Below are 17,500 nucleotides of genomic sequence, written 5' to 3'. Positions count from 1 at the left end.
ATGTAACTTCTGTTGGTCTTAGAACACACACTGAAGCTGTCATTCTCATTGTTTTTCCAACAAGATTTTAAAGCTGCAGTATGTAACTTCTGTTAAGCTTAGAGCTACAAAAAACTCCCATGCACGTACACTTATCAAAAACAGCCCTTTTAAAGCTGCAGTATGTAATTTCTGTCGAGCTTATGAGATGCATTCAAAGTATTATGTGCGTAGTTTTACCAACAACAAGAACATTTTAAAGCTGCAGTATGTAACTTTTGTTAAGCTTAGAGGCTTAGTGCTACAGAAAACTACCATACACGTAAACCTGACAGAAAACAATCCATTTAAAGCTGCAGTATGTAACTTGTGTGGCTTATGAGACGCACTGAAACTATTATGTGTATAGTTTCACTAACAAGAACAACATTTAAATGCGTAAATCTATCAAAAATCGTTTCTTTTACAGCCGCAGCATGTACCTTTGTTTAGCTTAAAGATACTAAAGCTACCATACCATACACCTGACAGAGAACAGTGGTTTTTAAAGCTGCAGTATGTAATTTCTGTTTAGCTTAGATATACAAAAGCTAACGTACACGTAAACCATGTGAATATCATGTGAATAGTTTTATCAGTATCAACAACATTTTAAAGCTGCAGTACGTAACTTCTGTTGTGGTGAGAGATACAAAGACTACCACACACATAAAAATGTCCTTTTAAAGCTGCAGTATGTAACTTTTCTTGACTTCCTAAAACTATAGTTTTACCAACAACCAAAAAAACATTTAAAGCTGCAGTATGTAACTTTCGTTACAGTTAAGGCTTCACAAAAAAAATCATACATGCAATTTAACAGAATTATTTTTTAATTTAAAGCTGCAGTACGTAACATTTTTTAAGGTTTCACTTTATAACACTGGAGTTATCTTAAGTTACCGTACTTAACAACTAAGATTTGAGACTGGAGAACTACAATGCATGCAGTGTTAAAACGTCGTATAACTGAGAGCTGTCGGTTACACAATAAAGAAAACATTTAAAGTGTGAACTATTACATGTTTTTTCTTGTTAGTCTCACACCTTTAATGATTGATTTTCCTTGCTTAGGTCTTCAAGAACCTGCAGCTCTTTAAGGAAAACAAGCAGCCGGAGGACGACCTCTTCGACAGACTCAATGTAAACGCCCAACACACACCTCACTCACACTTGATTCTCTTATCGGGAACGATTGTAGATTTGTGATTTTTGGGTGTTTAATCTGGTCAGTGATTTTTTTTCCGTGTTCTCTACCACAGACGTCGATTTTAAACAAGCATCTTCAGGAGCTGATGGACGGATTAACAGCCAAAGTCTTTCGTACCTACAACGCCTCCATCACCCTACAGCAGCAGCTCAAGGAGCTCACCTGTGGTAAGATTCTCTCTCATTCATTCTCTCGGGCATCAGAACCGTTTTCAATTCCCTTCTGCACCACACTTTTAAACTGATGGTTTATTATCAGATATAGATGGTGCAGAGTGTTCAAAACATACCACCATCAAAAATATAGGCTCCACACAATAAGCTTCATCCCTGCACCTCCTTTCTGCAATAAGCTTCATCCCTGCACCTCCTTTCTGCAATAAGCTTCATCCCTGCACCTCCTTTCTGCAATAAGCTTCATCCCTGCACCTCCTTTCTGCAATAAGCTTCATCCCTGCACCTCCTTTCTGCAATAAGTTTAATCCCTGCACCTCCTTTCTGCAATAAGTTTTATCCCTGCACCTCCTTTCTGCAATAAGCTTCATCCCTGCACCTCCTTTCTGCAATAAGCTTCATCCCTGCACCTCCTTTCTGCAATAAGCTTCATCCCTGCACCTCCTTTCTGCAATAAGCTTCATCCCTGCACCTCCTTTCTGCAATAAGCTTCATCCCTGCACCTCCTTTCTGCAATAAGCTTCATCCCTGCACCTCCTTTCTGCAATAAGTTTCATCCCTGCACCTCCTTTCTGCAATAAGCTTCATCCCTGCACCTCCTTTCTGCAATAAGTTTCATCCCTGCACCTCCTTTCTGCAATAAGCTTCATCCCTGCACCTCCTTTCTGCAATAAGCTTCATCCCTGCACCTCCTTTCTGCAATAAGCTTCATCCCTGCACCTCCTTTCTGCAGTAAGCTTCATCCCTGCACCTCCTTTCTGCAGTAAGCTTCATCCCTGCACCTCCTTTCTACAGTAAGCTTCATCCCTGCACCTCCTTTCTACAATAAGTTTCATCCCTGCACCTCCTTTCTGCAATAAGCTTCATCCCTGCACCTCCTTTCTGCAATAAGCTTCATCCCTGCACCTCCTTTCTGCAATAAGCTTCATCCCTGCACCTCCTTTCTGCAGTAAGCTTCATCCATGCACCTCCTTTCTACAGTAAGCTTCATCCCTGCACCTCCTTTCTACAATAAGCTTCATCCCTGCACCTCCTTTCTACAATAAGCTTCATCCCTGCACCTCCTTTCTGCAGTAAGCTTCATCCCTGCACCTCCTTTCTGCAGTAAGCTTCATCCCTGCACCTCCTTTCTACAATAAGCTTCATCCCTGCACCTCCTTTCTACAATAAGTTTCATCCCTGCACCTCCTTTCTGCAGTAAGCTTCATCCCTGCACCTCCTTTCTGCAATAAGTTTCATCCCTGCACCTCCTTTCTACAATAAGCTTCATCCCTGCACCTCCTTTCTGCAATAAGCTTCATCCCTGCACCTCCTTTCTGCCTACGTGGCTTCCTCCTGAATCCCTAAACACTTGACTATAGGGGAATCGGCTACTCCCTCTAGCTGTAAGAGCATGTAACTGCGGGTTTCCACCTCGTACTCTGGTGTCTCTAAAAACAAACAAGCAGATGAAGCAGGTGGATTTGCGGCTCTGAAATTGGCCCTGTTATCTACAGACATGTATAGATGGGGCCGCGTCTCTTACCTTGCTCTACCTTGAGCATGGCGCACTGCCTGGATTCGGCGCTCTAACCACGGCATTGTGGGACAAAATAGAGCATGCACTGTTGTCGGTAGGGAAACGGGGCGGCCGGATTTGCAGGTACAGCTCGACACATTCCCCAAATGACGGTCACCGCAGAGCGCTCTTGTTTGAAACGAATGCATGTGAATATGCTAGCCCACTACTGTACAGGAGGGTGTACAGGGTTCAATTCCCCAGCTCGGTGTCTACATACGATCCTGTCCAGGGTGTGTTACTGCGATGCACCAAGGGATTTCAGGGAAGCTGGACACACCATGACCCTGATCATGATAAATGCTTAGAAGTAAACGAAGCACAGAATGCTATTATTAATTCTGTGCTTGGTCTTTCCATGTGGCTCTGGACCCAGTGCAACCCTGATTCTGAAAATAAGTCCTTGACCTATAACTGGTTTGTATTCTGTGTTGTGGTGCTGATTTTATGCTCTTGTTTCTGTGCAGGCGACGATAACGTCCCAGCGAAGATCCTCTCCTACAACCGTGCAAACAGAGCTGTCGCGATCCTGTGTAACCACCAGAGGGCGCCACCCAAAACCTTTGAGAAGTCCATGCAGAACCTGCAGACTAAAGTAAGCTCAAATCAAGTGGTTTAAATGTTGTTCTGGAGTCTGGATTTGAAGCAAACCTTGTTTCTCACGCGTGATTCTTTTATTTCCTCTTTTTTGTGCAGATCGATGCCAAAAAGAATCAGCTCTCCGCTGCCAAGAGGGACCTGAAAGCAGCCAAAGCCGACGCCAAGGCTATGCACGACGAGAGGAGCAAAAAGTGAGTTCCGCCTCGCTTATCTAGCACAATATATATAAGAACGGGATTGTGAAGCCCCTAATCATCACTAACGTGTGCGTTACCAGGGCCGTGGAGGTGAAGAAGAAGGCCGTCGATAGGCTGAGCGAACAGCTGATGAAGCTGGAGGTGCAGGCCACCGACCGCGAGGAGAACAAACAGATCGCCCTGGGGACGTCCAAGCTCAACTACCTGGACCCGCGCATCTCGGTGTCATGGTGAGGTCAGATTTACATTTCATTACACGATATTAGCTATACGGGGGGGGGGGCGGCATCACAAGGCATACCATAATAACCAGAATAACACACCCGGAAACTTCGGGACGCCCGAGTGGCACGGCAGTGATGGATTGCCGTCCTGTCCGTGGTGTTCCTGTCTCGCGACCCTCCGCAACCCTGACCAGGATAAATCGTTCAATGATAATGACAGTTCAGATCAGAGTGACCCAGCTCTGGCGTTTGGGGGGCCACTGATGAGTACTTGAGCTGTCGAGTCCGAGCTATCGACCAGCCGGGCGCCTGCACGGTCGTGATCGGCTGTGTGCCCAGACGCGCATATGAACCCGCCTCGTGCAGGGGAAGAGAAGCGCTCGACTACTGAACACGTGTGCGGAAAGAAACCAGATCATGATTTTTAGCCGTAGACTAGAGGTAAAGGTACTGGAATGGTAATCAGAAGGTCGCTGGTTCAAGCCCCACCACTGCCAGGTTGCTGTTGTTGGGCCCTTGAGCAAGGCCCTTAACCCCTTAATTGCTCAGACTGTATACTGTAATGTAAGTCGCTTTGGATGAAGGCGTCTGCGAAATGGCTAAAATGTAAACGTTAATCCTGATAATGTAAAAGTCGATGACAATGAAATGGGTCCTAGGCTTGAGCCGTGAGGTACGCCACATTGGTTCAAGCCCAGATCTTTAAGGATGCACGGATGAACCGAACTATAGAAGCCATCTGAGAAAATGACTGTTTAAGATGTTATTACTGAACACGTGTCAGAAGGGGGTTTGGTTTGCCCCCCTTTCAGCTAGGGTCGGGGTCTGGTGCACTGAAGGCGATACGGCTGGGGAATCGGATATGACTAGACGCAGAAATAAATAAAAAGCAATGCACATAAACCCAGAAGTCACCGTGTACAGATGTGGTGTTTGTCTGGCTGTGCTGTTTGGTATTTAAACGAGCTCCGAGGTCCTTTATACACACAAGCTGCCGGGAGGAAAAGTCCTTGTGCATTGTGGGAAATGTAGATTGTGTGCTCGTGTTGAGACTTTGCGGGAAAGCCGAGGGTGGAGGAGAGGACAGGAACAATGGGGTTTGTTTCTGTGCCAGGACGTACACCGTCCTACAATATTTACTCCATAGAGGTGAAGCCAAGCAGAGTAGAGGCTGGAACACCAGTGTTTATTATTATTATTATTATTATTAAATATGTATATACAGGCACTATGTGACCAAAAGTATTGGGACGCCCCTTCTATGTGTTTTAGCCAGTACAGTTGATAACAGGTGTAATAAATCAAATATATAAAGGAACCGAGCCCTAACCTCAGCCCACTTAACAGCTCTGGAATGAACTGGAACATCAACTAAGGCTTTCAGTCATATAAATAAGGTCATGTTTTGACTGGCTGTTGTTCTAGAGGTCAGGAAATGAGACGAGCTCATGGTCAGGCGTCCAAATACTTCTGTTCGTATCGTGTGTGTAAGACGCGGTTGAACTTCGACCCACAGCTGAAGGTCGGACCGTGACGGTTGTTCGGACGCGTGGGATTATCATCACGCCCCGTCCTGCCGGGGTCATCCCAGCTCACGGCTCTATTTCGGGACAACGGTCCTGGCTATGACACAATAGGTACAGGAACTCCTCCTGTACACCGAGCCGGGCGTGAAGCCGCACACGCTCGTTCGCAGGGATGCTCCTTTGTTTTGGAGGAGCTCGGGAACTTTCCCCCGCGCTGACGTGATCCGCCGTAACAATGACCTTGTTTTTTTTTTTCTCCTCCGCAGGTGTAAAAAATACGGAATACCCATCGAGAAGATCTACAACAAGACGCAGCGGGAGAAGTTCGCCTGGGCTATCGACATGGCCGACCAGGACTTTGAGTTTTAAAGTGGCCGGTGCGTTTTGTATCGGCGTAGCGAATCAAGATCTGGATCTGTGGAGTAATCCGTCGTCTGTGTGTGAATGTGTGTGTGTGGAAAGAAACCAGATTTTTTTTTCCTGATGATTTTTAATCCCGACAATGTAAAAGTCACAAAATGGTCCGGTTGATGACAATGAAATGGGTCCTAAACTTGAGCCGTGAGGTACGCTGCCACATCGGTTCAAACCCAGATCTTTAAGGACGCACGGATGAACTAAACTACGGAATCCATCTGAGAAAATGACTATTATGAGAGTGTTTTCAGTCCCACAAGATGTAGAAATGCAACCGTATGAGTACATATTTGTTAGGGATGCACCGATCCTGCTTTTAATAATCACGATTTTTAAATGCATCTTAAATATTGAAGTATTTGTCGTGGAAATATTTTACCACAGAGAATCCGGAGCAATGAAATCGAATGCGTCCTAGGATCGAACCGTGACGCACGCCGCCTCTCCATCGTTCACCGATAAACACACACAAGATCAAAAAATAAAAGGCAATCAAATTTATTCTCGGATGCACATGAGAAGGAAAAAAAAAACACAACCAGACTGGACCTAGCATTGAACCCTGAGGTACACCGCAGCTGATTTTCGCACAGCTTTTTGTATAAAATGATTTTTTTTCTTGTTTTGAAATGAACATCGCAATGAATTCAATCGAATAGGTCCTAGCATTGAACCTTGAGGTTCCACGTCTGCCGTTTTGCTTCGTTTTAGCATCGCATCGTCGTCAAACGTCGACCGATTTTAGCTAACAAATGTACCAGTTTTATCCATTTTTATCATGGTTACAGCCGCCGGGTCGGTGCATCCCTGCCGAACACTGTCCGTGTTGCTTTTATTTTCCTCAGTTTTGCAGTCTGGATCAGGGATGTACATGTGATTTCTCAGCGTTTGTGAGCGATCGGAGCGTACCGCGACATCTACGCTGTGGATTTATTCTTATTTTATTATTATTTTTTCTGGTTTTCATTTCATTCCTGTGCGGCGGGATGTTTTTCCGGTAGCACAGCAGTACAACTCTTACTTGAACATGACTGGGTGAGACTCGCACATGATGAAGTTTCTGATGAGGTATGAAATGCGATTTTGCCAAATGTGAGCGCGAGAGCGGGCGAGAGAGAGAGAGAGAGAGAGCGTACGTATGAACGGCCGTGTACATGCAGAACAGCAGAGTCTTACTGAAGCTGTTTGTAAAGAATTAGGAACAAGGTGTTTCAATTGAACTTTTTAATGTGAGCCACTGCACTTATTTATAGCTGGTAGGAAGTGTGCTAAAGCTAACGTCAACCGTTTTTACCACGTGTAGCCTTAAACAATCATGTTTTCTTTGATTCTATGGATATATTGCTTCTTTTACAGAGAATAAACCATGCCTTTCCTCCCTCTCTTATCTTCTCCTTACTCATCACTCACTGTTATGTTCACACGCTTTGCTTTCGTGTATTTTCTGTTGAAAGAATTTAAATAAAACTTTGTATTGCAATATTTACTGCTGCTCTTGCCTTTTTTTGAAAGGTAAACCATAGACACACACTAGATCAAACATAAAAAGCAATCAATCGCACATCCGAACTGCCTACACGAGAAGAGAAGAAGAAAACAGAAGAGTGTTACGTATCGACTGGTAGCACTGAGCCAGATTGGGCCTAGCACTGAACCCTGAGGTACACCGCAATTAAATTTCGCACAGCTTTTTGTAAAAGACGATTCTTCTTCTTGTTTTGAAATGAAGATAACAATAATTCAATCGAATAAGTCCTAGTATTGAACCTTGTGGTTCCACGTCTGCCGCTTTACCATTGTATCGTCGTCAAACGTTGAGTGATTGTAGCCAAAAGATATAACAGTTTTATCAATTTTACAGTTTGTGCGCGAGAGAGAGAAAGAAGGAAACGTTTCAATAAAATTATCTTTCATCTGTGGCGCATCTCGGATTGCAGTCGAGGTGGGTATATTGCGCCAGCTCTTAGCAGAACCCTTTTTTCTACCCATGCATTCTGCACTTGTGCCTCTCTGTATGCTAATCAGGGTCCTTGCACAGCGTTTGAAGACCCCACCCATAGTTCGGTCATCCCGCCCTACCAGAAACGTGTCTGGGACAAAGAACCGGATGTGGGTCTCTCTCTATCAGAATGCGATTACGACCTCTGCTGGCTGATTAGAAGTGCCTGCACAGAGATGAGGAAGAGCGCCCTTAGGGTGTGTCTCTCCGCATGCAACGCTAGGTGGCGCCACACTCATCAATGTGTGGGTGGCAAAAATGCATCCGGCATGCCCATGCAACATGCTGCCCATGTTTCGGAGGGGATATGGGTTAGCTTCGATCTCCTCGGTCAGGGCAGGGTTCGGCATAGACAGAGAGGAAGCACGATGCAAATTGAACAATTGGATGCGCTAAAGGGGGAGAAAATGTTTTTTATTAATGTAATGTAGCAATCAGATGCATTTTTTATTTCTAATAATTTTATTTATAATCTTTGTTGATAATAATAAATAAAACATGGTGTGTGTAAACGAGCAGGAGGTTGAACACTTGAATATGTGTCTCTGCGTGATGTGTCATAAAGATAAAGACAGCCACATCTTCTGTACCGTTCCTGAGCAGCGTTTGATATTAAGCGAAGACGGTGGTGCGTTTGTGGTTTTGGTTTCATTTCACTTGAGAAAAACGTTTGCAGAAAATTTGCAGAGCTGCACTGAAGTACCTGCTGCACAGGAAAGAACGAGTAACAGCTCCTTACCTCCGTCGAGGCGTTCTGTAAAGATAAAGAGAAAAGGAACGTCGAGAACTCCAGCAGTGCAGAAACGGCTGGCAGCTAAAGAACGATCGATACCCACGATAAAGATGACGAGAAGAAGTTCTAAAATGTGATTGTGGGTCGTTTCCCAACAACCTTTTCGCTCTATCCTTCAAGTACATTTGTATTATTCCTCGTTTGTTCACACACAGGCTCTTTATCAGGGTTCCAGATCTGGTGACTGGACTGGCCGTGGCAAAAACAAACGTTCCGTTGTTAACCAAATGTAGTCAGGTTTTGGATCCTCGTCCTGCTGAAATATTTAACCAAGGCCTTCTGTCTTAAACTTCTGGTACTTCATGGAGTCCATAATACTGTATATATTGTACACTGTACTAACAAGGTGAAAGAACCAGCCCCAAAACATCACAGACCCTTCAGCATGTGTAACACCGGGAATCAGATTCTGTTCCTAAAGCAAACTCACCTTAGGTATTCAGATCCCAGTTCCAGTTGAAGTTTCAGTAGCATATATGATACACCAGGCACTTAAGTGTTTAGACAGATGAAAAGAAAGACTTGAGTCTATTACTTTAACATTTACCACAAGCTAATGAGCACCATGGATGAGCACCAGTCTCTAATCATTCCAGATAGATTCATAATTTATGATAAACATTTCTTTAATAAACAAATACCTTTGGCTGTGTAGAGTATTTGTAAGTGCTTTGTAAGCTAGTGTAAGTACACAAAATTTGGTTCAGGTTACTGTAGGTTACTATAAGTGTTTGCAGGTTGATGTAGGTGTTTATAGTGTACTGTGAATATTTATAGGATAATGTAGGTGTTTATAGTGTACTGTGAATATTTATAGGATAATGTAGGTGTTTATAGGTTACTGTGGGTGTTTGTAAGTAAGTGACTGGGTGTAAGATAATGTTAATATGTGTAGGTTAGAGTTTATGTAAATAACTAGGTTTTCGAAGGTTAATGTAGGTGTTTGTAGATAACTATGATTTTTAGTAGGTTACTGTAAGTTACTGTATGTGTTTGTAAAGCATTGAACCCTGTGAACACTAAAAATAGTTACTGTAGGTGTTTTTAGCTTTCTGTAGGTGTTCGTAAAGCTAAACAGTGCACAGTGAGTTTCTGTATGTGTTTTTCGGTATCTGTAGATGTTTGTAGGTTACTGTTAGTGTTTGTAAAGCTAAACAGTGCACAGTACTTCATGTGTCTGTGAGCTACTGTAGGTGTTTTTTTAGCTTTCTGTAGGTGTTTGTAAAGCTACACAGTGCACACTGAATGTAGTTCAGGTGTTTGTGAGGTATAGAAGGTGTTTTAGCTTTCTGTATGTGTGTGTAGGATACTGTTTGTGTTTGTAAAGCCTAACAGTGCACACAGTGAGCGCGTGGCAAAAAATATAGTATAAAAAAATATAGTTTATTTAGGGTGGTTATAGTAATATAGAGTAGATCAGAGTTTAAAATGTTTATTTAGTGTTGTTATAGTAATATAGTGTAGATCAGGATTTAATTAAGTGGCAGGATCATGTGTTCAACACCAGAGTTCTTGAGTTGTCTCACCAATACTACATTGCAACCATCCTAAGCAAAAGGAGAATGAGGTGGCTTGGCCATATCAAGCGGATGGAGGACACTCGTATCCCCAAGCAGCTCCTGTTTGGTGCCCTTGTTGGTGGACAACGGTACCGAGGACGCACCCACAGTGAGCGCGGTTCAGGTGTTTGTGAGTGACTTTAGGTGTTTTATCTTTCTGTTAGTGTTTATAAAACCTAACAGTACACACAGTGAGCACGATTCAGGTGTTTGTGAGTTATAGTAGGTGTTTTAGCTTTCTGTATGTGTGTGTAGGTTACTGTTAGTGTTTGTAAAGCTGAACAGTGCACACGGTGAGCACAGTTCAGGTGTTTGTGAGTGACTTTAGGTGTTTTAGCTCTCTGTAGGTGTTTATAAAGCCGAACAGTGCCCACAGTGAGCGCGGTTCAGGTGTTTGTGAGTGACTTTAGGTGTTTTAGCTCTCTGTAGGTGTTTATAAAGCCGAACAGTGCACACGGTGAGCACAGTTCAGGTGTTTGTGAGTGACTTTAGGTGTTTTAGCTCTCTGTAGGTGTTTATAAAGCCGAACAGTGCACACGGTGAGCACAGTTCAGGTGTTTGTGAGTGACTTTAGGTGTTTTAGCTCTCTGTAGGTGTTTATAAAGCCGAACAGTGCCCACAGTGAGCGCGGTTCAGGTGTTCGTGAGTGACTTTAGGTGTTTTAGCTCTCTGTAGGTGTTTATAAAGCCGAACAGTGCACACGGTGAGCACAGTTCAGGTGTTTGTGAGTGACTTTAGGTGTTTTAGCTCTCTGTAGGTGTTTATAAAGCCGAACAGTGCCCACAGTGAGCGCGGTTCAGGTGTTTGTGAGTGACTTTAGGTGTTTTAGCTCTCTGTAGGTGTTTATAAAGCCGAACAGTGCACACGGTGAGCACAGTTCAGGTGTTTGTGAGTGACTTTAGGTGTTTTAGCTCTCTGTAGGTGTTTATAAAGCCGAACAGTGCCCACAGTGAGCGCGGTTCAGGTGTTCGTGAGTGACTTTAGGTGTTTTAGCTCTCTGTAGGTGTTTATAAAGCCGAACAGTGCCCACAGTGAGCGCGGTTCAGGTGTTTGTGAGGTATAGTAGGTGTTTTTATCTTTCTGTTAGTGTTTATAAAACCTAACAGTACACACAGTGAGCACGGTTCAGGTGTTTGTGAGTGACTTTAGGTGTTTTAGCTCTCTGTAGGTGTTTATAAAGCCGAACAGTGCCCACAGTGAGCGCGGTTCAGGTGTTCGTGAGTGACTTTAGGTGTTTTAGCTCTCTGTAGGTGTTTATAAAGCCGAACAGTGCCCACAGTGAGCGCGGTTCAGGTGTTCGTGAGTGACTTTAGGTGTTTTAGCTCTCTGTAGGTGTTTATAAAGCCGAACAGTGCCCACAGTGAGCGCGGTTCAGGTGTTTGTGAGGTATAGTAGGTGTTTTTATCTTTCTGTTAGTGTTTATAAAACCTAACAGTACACACAGTGAGCACGATTCAGGTGTTTGTGAGGTATAGTAGGTGTTTTTATCTTTCTGTTAGTGTTTATAAAACCTAACAGTACACACAGTGAGCGCGGTTCAGGTGTTTGTGAGGTATAGTAGGTGTTTTTATCTTTCTGTTAGTGTTTATAAAACCTAACAGTACACACAGTGAGCACGATTCAGGTGTTTGTGAGGTATAGTAGGTGTTTTAGCTTTCTGTATGTGTGTGTAGGTTACTGTTAGTGTTTGTAAAGCTGAACAGTACACACAGTGAGCGCGGTTCAGGTGTTTGTGAGGTATAGTAGGTGTTTTAGCTCTCTGTAGGTGTTTATAAAGCTGAACAGTGCACACAGTGAGCGCGGTTCAGGTGTTTGTGAGTGACTTTAGGTGTTTTAGCTTTCTGTAGGTGTTTATAAAGCTGAACAGTGCACACATTGAGCGCGGTTCAGGTGTTTGTGAGTGACTTTAAGTGTTTTAGCTCTCTGTAGGTGTTTATAAAGCTGAACAGTGCACACAGTGAGCGCGGTTCAGGTGTTTGTGAGTGACTTTAAGTGTTTTAGCTCTCTGTAGGTGTTTATAAAGCTGAACAGTGCACACAGTGAGCGCGGTTCAGGTGTTTGTGAGTGACTTTAGGTGTTTTAGCTCTCTGTAGGTGTTTATAAAGCTGAACAGTGCCCACAGTGAGCGCGGTTCAGGTGTTTGTGAGGTATAGTAGGTGTTTTTATCTTTCTGTTAGTGTTTATAAAACCTAACAGTACACACAGTGAGCACGATTCAGGTGTTTGTGAGGTATAGTAGGTGTTTTTATCTTTCTGTTAGTGTTTATAAAACCTAACAGTACACACAGTGAGCACGATTCAGGTGTTTGTGAGGTATAGTAGGTGTTTTTATCTTTCTGTTAGTGTTTATAAAACCTAACAGTACACACAGTGAGCGCGGTTCAGGTGTTTGTGAGGTATAGTAGGTGTTTTTATCTTTCTGTTAGTGTTTATAAAACCTAACAGTACACACAGTGAGCGCGATTCAGGTGTTTGTGAGGTATAGTAGGTGTTTTTATCTTTCTGTTAGTGTTTATAAAACCTAACAGTACACACAGTGAGCGCGGTTCAGGTGTTTGTGAGGTATAGTAGGTGTTTTTATCTTTCTGTTAGTGTTTATAAAACCTAACAGTACACACAGTGAGCGCGGTTCAGGTGTTTGTGAGGTATAGTAGGTGTTTTAGCTTTCTGTATGTGTGTGTAGGTTACTGTTAGTGTTTGTAAAGCTGAACAGTGCACACAGTGAGCACAGTTCAGGTGTTTGTGAGTAATTTTAGGTGTTTATACAGAAGGAAAAACCGCGCTGTAGCTTTAAGAGGCCGCTTTGTTGGACTGGAGCGGAGCAGCTTGGATGGGGGAAGGGCCTGGTCGGGTCGGGCCGCGTCTCAAACCGAGCAGTTTGCTTTATGCAGGAGAGAAAGCGGCTCCACGCCGAGGGAAAAGCGCACCGAGATTGTCGGGCCTGCGTGGCTGCGTGTCGGTGCTGATCATGCATTAGTCTGGACGTTAATAGCGAGCAATAATAAAGCATGCAGGCCTCAGAGAGGAGATGATCTGCGGGACTGAGACGCTTCCAGACTCCGCCGTTTACCGTCCTGTAACCGAACTGCGCTGTTTTTTACACGGTAAGAACCGAGAACCGAGAACCGAGAGCTTCTACAAAATCAAGCCGAATCCTAGAATCAGGTCTGTTTCTGATTTACTGGAAGAGCCACATTTCTTCTGTCTGGGGATTTCTGTTTAGAGCAGGGAGAATAAATCGCCACATCTGGATCAGATCTGATCATGAAACGCGTCTGTCCTTTATACAGCTGCTCACATCAGCACTAACACACATCAGATCAACGTTTATCTGCTTAAACACCAGCAGATTAAATACTAACCTGTTCTTACAGTCTGTTCCATTTTAAATCCGGTTCTCAGCTCGTTAAATGTGTCCGGATTACAGATTAGAGATCTAATTCCAGGATTGGCACTGTTATCTCTATAATGTGATCCAACACCAGCATGTATAGTATTAGAAATACTGTCTGTCTGTGTGTTTTCAGTGTTTACACTTTTAAAAGCTTATTATTCTCAGATTTGATTAGATTTGAGGTGTTTTTCCTTCTAGAAATGATTCTAGAGTAAATACTATTGACTCAAATGGTGTTTATTATGATGCAGCAATTTGGCTGATTTTGCTCCTGGTCTTCATTTTTACTTCTATAATCAGTTCTGTTTGTTTTTAATCACTTATTATTATTAGCTGATGTCCAAAGTAGAACAAACACTTCACAGAGTAATAAATAATATTTAAATTAATTATAAAAACGTACCTGTTTTATTACTTACTGCTTTTAAATCTATTATGTACCAACAGACATACAAATGATCTATATATATATATATTCTGTACATTATATTTATATTTTATTATATTTTTTCACTCTTTAATCTTTATTTTCTATCTGTGTGAACACTTCTGGGATTGGCACTTAATTTTATAGTAATCTGTGCACTAAGAACAAAGGAATTTAACTTTAATTATATTTATACCGAATCTAAATGATCACGATGGCTGAATTCCTGTTCACACAATACAGAAATGTTGTGTTTACACTTTAAAAGCTCCTTATTCTCAGATTTTAGGTGTTTGCCTACTAGAAATGAATCTAGAGTAAATATTATTGACTCAAATGGTGTTTATTATGATGCAGCAATTTGGCTGATTTGGCTCCTGGTCTTCATTTTTACTTCTATAATCAGTTCTGTTTGTTTTTAATCACTTTTATCACGTTTTTAACAATTATTAGCTGATGTCCAAAGTAGAACAAACACTGCACAGAGTAATAAATTATATCTAAATTAGTTATAAAAACAATCAAATCAACCCTCAGCCAAGCCAAACTTGCTTTAATTTCAGTAAATATACATCTAATATTTTATTTTAAATTTATTATGTATCTACTGACAAATGATCTGTATACAGATCTGTGTATATATATATATATATATATATATATATATATATATATATATATATATATATATATATATATATATATATATATATATATATATATATATACACACACACACACACACACAGTATATTATGTTTTACTGAGATATTTTATTATGTTTTTGCACATTTAGCTCAGTTTAATCTTTAATATTCTATCTATGTTAATTTTATAGTAATCTGTGCACTAAGAACAAAGGAATTTATCTTTAATTATATTTATACAGAATCTAAATGATCACGATGGCTGAATTCTTGTTCACATGGTACTTAAACGTTGTTAGTTTATTATAAATAATAATAGATTCTCATTATTAGCACTTAAAATGCATTTTTTGGACGATCTTTGCTTGTTGCTTTTCATCTCCATCCTTAAAAAAAAAAATCAGTTTTGTTGCTTATTTTAATTATATATCTATTATTTACATCTATACAAAGTAGCTCAGAGTGGATTTACATGGGGAAACCTGTTCTAATCCTGGGGAAGGTGCAGGATTACAGATTAGAGATTACACATCGGGATTAGCAACAGTTCAGTCTTTATGTGGTCTTACCTGAGTGTTTTCTTTTACTGTATTTAACTTAAGACAGCTCGAAATTTACCCTATTCACTCTTTCTACAAACCTAATTTCCGGAAAAGTAAGGACACTTGTTAAAAATGCAGTAAACACCAGTGTAACAACTCAAATCCTGTAAAAGTTTAAACCAGAAATCCTTCACAAGCTTCTCCAGACTTTTAATTCGGTTAGAGATCACGTCTGCCCCCCTCCAGACCTACTGCAGGTATTAGATGTCGTTTTATGTTTGATTTGATCGTATTGATTCCGGTCTAATCAGGTTCAGATTTCATGTGATCAGAATTTTCCGGAATAAATCAGGATCTTATAAAGCAGTGATGCTCTCCACCTCCACACAGGACGTCTCTGTTAATCTAAGAGCAGATTAAATACGAACTCTGTTTTCAAATAATGTTGGGACACTCGTCCCCCCTGATGTCTGTAATTTGTTAGGAAAAGATTTTCAGTGTTTTTAATGACGAACTTGGAAACCGATGCCTCAAAAAAGTTGGGACAGAGACATGCAGTTGGAGCCTAGTGGTTAAGGTACCGGACTAGTAATCAGAAGGCCGCTGGTTCAAGCCCCACCACTGCCAGGTTCCCACTGTTGGGCCCTTGAGCAAGGCCCTTAACCCTCAGTTGTTTAGACTGTACACTGTCACAGTAATGTAAGTTGCTTTGGATAAAGGCGTCCGCTAAATGCTGAAAATGTAAACGTTTAGCACAGAATCACGTCACATTTTCTTTTAATTCTGCTGTAAAATCATTTAGGAATTAAAGATACTGGCCGCTCAGGTGGCGCAGCGGTAAAAAAAGTACACTAGCGCACCGGAGTCGGGGTCTCGAATACATCGTATCGAATCTCAGCTCTGCCTTTCCGACTGGGCCGGGCGGCTGCATGAACAACGATCGGCTCTCGTTCAGGGTTAGGGGTAAAAAGTCGGATCATAGGTCCTCATAACTGGTGCGACTGCGACCCCTGCTGGCCGACTGATGGCGCCTGCACAGGGCTGAGGAATAATGCTGATGGGGGTGTGGCCCTCCGTACACAGTGCCCGTCGGTGTATGAACTCGACTCGTGCGGGTGAAAAATGCAGTCTGTACTGACTGTACGTACCGGAGGGGACGTATTTCAGTTGAGAGGCGTCCTCAGTCAGCGGTGAAGGGTCGAATCAGTATGGAGGACGCGGTCAGGGTAATCGGACACGACTAGAATAGGGGTGAAAAGTGGGGAAAAATTATTTAAAAAAATAAATAAATAAAAGAAACCAATTGTTTTAGTTTTGCAAGTGGAATTTTCTCCGTTCTCGCTCTGTACCAAGACAACACAGGAACAGTTTTAACCTTGTATTAACACAGTGTTTATAAATATAAATATAATTCCTGCTCAGTACAAGACTTCAGTTGCTCAACAGTCTGTGGTCGTCAGTGTGACGCTGATTTTCGAAACTGGTGGTGTTTGAGGCTTGACCAAATTTTGCAGCGGTTTCTGCCCCTTGGCCTTCACACACTGTTCCTCTGACTCCTTGAATCTATTTATGATATCACTAAGGTCCTACCGAATTCACAGCCGTAATAACCGCGTCCTGGAGCGTGAAACCAACCTTTCCCCGTGTATTACGCAAATGTAATGTTTGTGTTTAGCGATTTAACGTTTCTCGTTCGTGCAGCGTTCAAGTGCGTCACGTTTGCTGGTTAATCTGCACTACGAGGCGTCCTGGCAATCCTACGGCAATTCAGTCAGCAACCGCTTAGTCAGAACGTCCGAGATGTTGAAGTGTGAAGCAGCTAAAACACGACTCGGGCGGGACTAAGCCGGATGGCGTCTCTCTCTCTCGTGACTGGCGCAGTTACGACCTCTGCTGGCTGATTGATGGCGCCTGCGCAGAGATGAGAAAAGAGCGCTGTCAGGGTGCGTCTCTCCGTACACGACGCTGAGCTGCACTGCACTCGTCGGAGCGTAGGTGATCAGATGCATACGGCTGCTGCCCACGTGTCGGAGGGGGCGTGGGTTAGCTTCGTTCTCCTCAATCAGAGCGGGGATCGGCATTGGTGGAGAGGAAGCGGGACGCAATCGGGCCACGACCCGTCCTCGCTGCAAAGACTGAACCTTCGTTGGTGGATCTTTTGTACCTAGTCTTGACGGACCGCTAATTTTGGAACCTTCCAGGTTATTTTTTTTTTA

General features: G+C 42.6%; 2 protein-coding genes across 2 annotated transcripts in view; both read left to right on the top strand.

Annotated features, from left to right (window-relative positions):
• top1b (DNA topoisomerase Ib) overlaps positions 1 to 7,405 on the top strand; it is a 33,863-nt gene extending 26,458 nt beyond the window's left edge. The window contains exons 16-21 of the mRNA XM_063014960.1: positions 1,093 to 1,161; positions 1,281 to 1,395; positions 3,427 to 3,554; positions 3,656 to 3,750; positions 3,837 to 3,986; positions 5,773 to 7,405. Of these exons, the coding sequence (XP_062871030.1) occupies positions 1,093 to 1,161; positions 1,281 to 1,395; positions 3,427 to 3,554; positions 3,656 to 3,750; positions 3,837 to 3,986; positions 5,773 to 5,875 (660 nt within the window). The 3' untranslated portion in view covers positions 5,876 to 7,405. The remainder of the gene's footprint in view (positions 1 to 1,092; positions 1,162 to 1,280; positions 1,396 to 3,426; positions 3,555 to 3,655; positions 3,751 to 3,836; positions 3,987 to 5,772) is intronic.
• Positions 7,406 to 13,138: 5,733 nt separating this feature from the next.
• The window catches only part of plcg1 (phospholipase C, gamma 1), a 46,662-nt gene continuing 42,300 nt past the window's right edge, over positions 13,139 to 17,500 (top strand). Inside the window, exon 1 of the mRNA XM_063015612.1 lies at positions 13,139 to 13,378. The gene's annotated coding sequence lies outside the window, so the exon portion shown is untranslated. The remainder of the gene's footprint in view (positions 13,379 to 17,500) is intronic.

The sequence above is a fragment of the Trichomycterus rosablanca genome, chromosome 19 (genome assembly GCF_030014385.1).
Source record: "Trichomycterus rosablanca isolate fTriRos1 chromosome 19, fTriRos1.hap1, whole genome shotgun sequence".
In the NCBI taxonomy this organism is placed as follows: domain Eukaryota; kingdom Metazoa; phylum Chordata; class Actinopteri; order Siluriformes; family Trichomycteridae; genus Trichomycterus; species Trichomycterus rosablanca.
This window is presented reverse-complemented; position numbering and strand designations above follow the sequence as displayed.